Source organism: Nicotiana sylvestris, chromosome 7 (genome assembly GCF_000393655.2).
Source record: "Nicotiana sylvestris chromosome 7, ASM39365v2, whole genome shotgun sequence".
Lineage (NCBI taxonomy): Eukaryota > Viridiplantae > Streptophyta > Magnoliopsida > Solanales > Solanaceae > Nicotiana > Nicotiana sylvestris.
In genome coordinates this window covers 110,007,971-110,013,107 of record NC_091063.1, presented here as the reverse complement: position 1 = coordinate 110,013,107, position 5,137 = coordinate 110,007,971, and the positions used below count along the sequence as shown (strand labels likewise).

At 33.2% G+C, this 5,137-nt stretch overlaps 1 protein-coding gene across 12 annotated transcripts; it reads left to right on the top strand.

The window, feature by feature from the left end:
• Positions 1-479: 479 nt before the first annotated feature.
• LOC104228829 (3-hydroxyisobutyryl-CoA hydrolase 1-like) lies at positions 480-4,684 on the top strand. Of its 12 annotated transcripts, XM_070150819.1 has the most exons (7): positions 482-677; positions 1,847-1,910; positions 2,244-2,323; positions 2,410-2,494; positions 2,817-2,901; positions 3,760-3,845; positions 4,447-4,684. In XM_070150819.1, exons 3-7 carry the CDS (start codon positions 2,295-2,297, stop codon positions 4,471-4,473), a joined length of 312 nt encoding a protein of 103 aa, XP_070006920.1. In that variant the 5' UTR covers positions 482-677; positions 1,847-1,910; positions 2,244-2,294; the 3' UTR covers positions 4,474-4,684. The 12 variants fall into 12 exon arrangements, 11 of the variants coding, with proteins under 11 accessions (XP_070006928.1, XP_070006927.1, XP_070006920.1 ...); XM_070150820.1 differs by having other exon boundaries at positions 482-604; positions 1,847-2,323; XM_070150818.1 differs by having other exon boundaries at positions 1,847-2,323.
• Positions 4,685-5,137: the final 453 nt, after the last annotated feature.

Sequence of the window (5,137 nt, the reverse complement as noted above, 5' to 3'; positions counted from 1 at the left end):
TTTCCTCGGGGCTTGGTATCTGAACCACGACCTCATCTCCCCAGCCACAGTCCTTCTTCATATCCTTAAGGTGCTTCTCCGATATCAGGCTAAGATATCGAGATGCATGCTCGCATCGGCCTGGGATGTCAGGGGGATTTTCATTACTAAAGTCCTTCTTAATCACACAAGGGCCAGGGGTGATTTCTTCAAGAGTCGGCGACACCACCGATTTGGCCAATTGGCACTACAAGAAAAAGCCTTATTAGAGACCAACATTTAATGACGTGGTTCGAATGTGGTCCCTAAAAGTACTCCAGTAGGGATGAGAATATATGCTGGTACTTAATTCTCTATTATTTCATTAAATCAACGAAGAGAATTAAGTTTAGTTCATAAAAGGGTTGATATCTGGTCACAAAAGAGTAACGTTTCGGCGCAAAAAAGAGGCGCCACGCCAAATTAGAATAAAATATAAGAAAATTAACTTAAAATCTTTATCTTTTTCAAGGAAATAAAGAAAGCTTAGCTGGCTCCCATTCACAGCTCATCTCCCTCAAATCCCTAAATCACTTCCATAAACCTAAGTCTGCAGATTTCTCTCAAAGGCTATGAACGACAGCATGTATACTAAAATCAGAGCTATATTTTTCAGCTTAGCTGGCTCCCATTCACAGCTTATATCTAGCTTTTCTAATGTATTTTTGTCTTTGTGCTTCTATTTTGTGGTTGCTCAGCAAGATTTTGTACAATCAGTTTCTTTTCAAGATTGTGTTTTCTTGTGTGTCCTCTTTTTGAATTGTTTGTAAAAGCCTTTTCTTTGTTTTATTTTCTTTTAGTTTGTTCTTCATCTTCTATACTCTGTTCAGCATTTTTTTTGCAGTTAGTGCTTAGAGGAACTCCCCCTTTTTATATGTAGTTTGGATTAAAGATATGTCGTCAATTGTTTATCTTCCGTAAAAATAGATCTTTATTTTGTTTAGATTGTTTATTAGTGAATTCCTATGTTTTAATCCTTTTTGTAGCAGGAATATAGTGTTGAATTTTAGACAACCTTTTGCCTTTTGAAAACATAATGTAATATTTAGTTGGTTTTTTTCATCTTCTCTAACTTTTAGTGAGTCTAGTATATATTGGCTTAGCTTTATAAAGTCTTGTTTGTGGCTTGCTAATGAATTTAGCATCTGGATTATTTATGGCTCATTTGTAACTCAACAAAATTATACCTAACAACTCTATTTTCAATCAGCCGCATTTTAGTTCTATCGTTGTAGCCGAAAGTAAAAAATTTCAGAATAGAGTATTTGACTTTAGTGCATTGATTTTTAGGTAGTTTTATTATCTGGCCTTTTCTTATATTAGTACTAAGACCGTCACAATGTTGGGTTAGAGTCAAGTTTTCGCTTAATTCAATTCAAAAGCATGAAATAATATAACTAAAAACAAAAAATATATGGAATGAGTAACTAGTACACTAGTTGATAAGTGTTGAACACAGAAATTATTTGTTCCTTTTGTTTTGACAATTAATTTACAGCTTATCTCTTTCTTGTGGTATATTATTACTTTTAGATTCTTAAATTTAATCATTGGTTAATAATTTATTAATTCTAGCTCATTGCTATGAAGGTTATGTACTTCTAATGACCAGAGAAATTGTTGATGAGTAACAATTAGTAAACTAGTTGATAAGTGTTGAACTAAGAAATTATGTGTTCTCCGTTTTCACAATCAATTTGCAGCTTACATTCTCGTGGAGTATTATTCGTTTAGTCTAAAAGGTTATGTGCATTTTAGAGTACGTTCATTATCCTATATTTTTTTTCTAATTTGATTCTTATATAACCTCCAGTTTAATGTGAAACAGTCAAATACAGTAAATGGAGTCAGATCCACTGTGGATGCTACCAAATATGGCTTTGTTTCACCAGGTGCCAAATTAGTGCTATCATTCCTTAAGTGTTAAATTATCTATGTTTCCGAATTTTCTGTTACAAAGTTGATATCAGCTGCAAATTAAACAGTGTAAGGCTTAGAAGTCAAGCAACTCTTTGGCATTTAAAAAGTCTAGACTTTAATTAGTTAAAAGAAATAAAAGGTAATGCTACTATGTGCTAACAATACAGAGAGACATACCAGATATGGCTGGTGACAACTGTGATATTTCTGGATGATATTTAAGTTTTTCAATAACTTAGTAATTTTAAGTGCACATAGCTTAATGTCCCCAGTCATATATTTAATTATTTATTTATGCTTATCAGGTAACTGAAAATTTGGTAATAATTATTTCCAAGAGGGGTACATACTGAACTATGTTATGGCAAAATATAGCAAACCCCAGGTTAAGCTAGGTTATGTGTTATTTTAGTTCTGTAATATAACTTTCTTTGATGTACTCCTTAATCTTATTTGGACTGCCCATTGAAGGTTACCATCCTTAATGGAATCATCATTGGGAGGCGGGGCTGGTGTTTCTGTATGTGGTAAATTTCGAGTTGCAACAGAAAAGTCGGTATTGCCTCTACTTGAAGTAGATTTTATCTTGTTGTCTTCTTTCCCTTTTATATTTGATCTTTGCCACATTCTTTGGCATTTGCTTGAAATTTGTCTCTTTATGTCCTCTCTTATGGAGTGCAGCAATATATGAATGTTCCAGTGGAATAGCACTAGCCAAATAAGAGCAAAACCTTCCAAATTGTATATTTTCATGAGCTTTAGTTGGTACCTCGGATTTGCATTGAAGATTACACATAACCCTTTTTCTAACTCGATGTTTGTTGATGTGATACCAGAAATTTCAAGTCCAACATATTCTTATGTTTGTTTGCCTGTAGGTTTTTTCCATGCCCGAAATAGCTTTGGGATTCTTTCCTGATATAGGTGCCTCTTACTGTTTATCAAGACTTCCAGGATTCTTGGGTAATTTCACTTGCCACATTGTTTATATTTCTGAAGGAATTTACTGCTGTTAATGTAATTCATTCAAGTGTCAGTGTGAAGTTATTTGCTACTTGTCGTTGGAAATTAAAAGTCACTACCTGGCTGCTCACTAGTTTAGGCTATCTTAAGAGCAATGGTCAGCTCAGCTACTTTGAATTAAATGCTGCTTCTAATTCCCCGATATCCTTGAAATAAAAAGTAAGAAAGAGTCAGAAACAGTAAATCAATCCTTAGTTCCTGCAGAAGGGGTTCAAAAGCTTGTGATACACACCTTTTGGTGCATCTTCATATTTTTCGAATTCTCTGGACATTCTTTTTATCTATTTTCCACCATTAGTCATTCATTGATCATATGTTTCCTCATTTTAAAAGTAAGTTTGCACTCATTATATAATCATACTTAGGTCAATCCTCTTCACATGAAAGTCTCCAAAATATATTTTTCCTACAAATATTTGGACAGTTAGCTGGATGTCAGGCTTAGGTTTCACGTGATGGCTGAATTTGTCAAGTTTAATTATTACAAATATCAGCCCTTGTTTTCATATGAATTTCTGAGATTATTACAAATGTTAGCCTTTGAAGACATGTAAAAATCGTGACATGTTTGAATGAATGATACCGATTTTATCTAGAGATATGATCCTTTTCTTCCCTGATTTCTTTATTCTGATTATGTTGCTATTATTGGGGAGAGCTAATTCCTATGTTGTCATGATGCACAGAGAATTTGTAGGTACAAATGTTAAGTCTCGTTCTTTCTCAACAACAAAAAAAACCAAATGTTAAGTCTCGTTTCCCCTTGGCTTATTTCTAATTTCTTGTACTCTTTGGCAGGGGAATATGCTGGTCTTACTGGTGCTAGGTTGGATGGTGCCGAAATGCTTGCTTGTGGTCTAGCAACCCACTTTGTATCATCGGCGGTATATTACCTTAATTCTCAGCATGTTCTGTCCATTTTCGATTGCTTCTATCGGAAATCAATACATGTTACTAATATGCGTATGTAGCTAAGTTATATTTGCAGAATCTTAAAAAATCCCATTAAAGTAAAGATTGGTTACTTTACATTCTTCAGCCAAAAGAATAGAAAAAAATCAAGTTTTTCAAGTTTAATACCTTATTTTAAAGTAAATGATGACAATGATCTATGTATTTACGCATTAAACCTGCTCAAGGGCAAACCTTATACTACTTTAGCATGAAATATAGTTGTGCTTCTGTCAAGATTTGTGATTTTTACCTTTAGCCAAGAAGTTATTTCATAATTGTATTTAATATTTAAACTCGGGATAGTAGATAAAATTATCCTTGAACATATTTCCTAAAGGTCTAAATCAATTTTTTGTGTTCATGCAATCCCTTTTACATTGCTATTTAACTTTTGTAGGGTAGATGACCACACTTGATGAATTTTGGTAAGTAGGTTGATCATTGTTAGGGTAAAATTATACAATATTATTTAACCAATTATCTTGTTGATCTTTATTGGTTTTTCTGAAGATATTTTAATACTTGTTACAGGTTTTGGAGATTGAAGTTTGCAAGTAAAAAAGCTTATTTGGAGGAAATATAAGTTGACTCTCATTTTGCTGGGAATTTGGACTTTGTATAATGTCTAGGGATGTTAGCTAGGTTTTTCTTTTTTTTTGCAGGAATTGTGTAACAATATTGTGATTGCTTAGTTACATTATACATGTAAATGGCGCCATTAATTGGAATGTTAATCAATTTTTGTAAAATAAAATTTAACTCTGTATTATCTTGTTGTTATCAATTTTTTTTATTTTCTTGTTACATATTGAATTTAACAAGCACAAGAATGAAATAATAAAAATTAATGTGGTTCCTAAAATTATTTTTGGGACCAGAATAACTAGTCGCTAAAATATTTTACAACCAAATTAATGTGTCCAATATATTGTATTTTGAGACTAGAAATATGGTGCCTAAAAGTATTTTAGGGACCAGGATTGAAACTGGTCTCAAATGAGATTTTAGGACAAGACCCCAATCCCGTCGCTATTGACTTTTTGCGGCAGAGGCTATAGCGACGGGTTTCTGGTCGCTATTGACTTTTAGTGACCAGAAATTGACTATTAAGGACCATTTTTTCCTTCGCTAAAGGGCGTTTTTCTTGTAGTATGGGAGGTAGAAGAAGATGACACTTTATCTTTTTGGGGGACCATTTTGGTAGTTTTAGCCATGATTTCAA

Excerpts from the sequence above, each read along its gene's own strand:
- LOC104228829 (XM_070150820.1), top strand. The coding sequence starts at position 2,295 with ATGTTATGGCAAAATATAGCAAACCCCAG. Across the intron at positions 2,324-2,409 it reads CAAAATATAGCAAACCCCAG|GTTACCATCCTTAATGGAAT; the intron begins GTTAAGCTAGGT and ends TGCCCATTGAAG. Across the intron at positions 2,902-3,759 it reads AAGACTTCCAGGATTCTTGG|GGGAATATGCTGGTCTTACT; the intron begins GTAATTTCACTT and ends ACTCTTTGGCAG.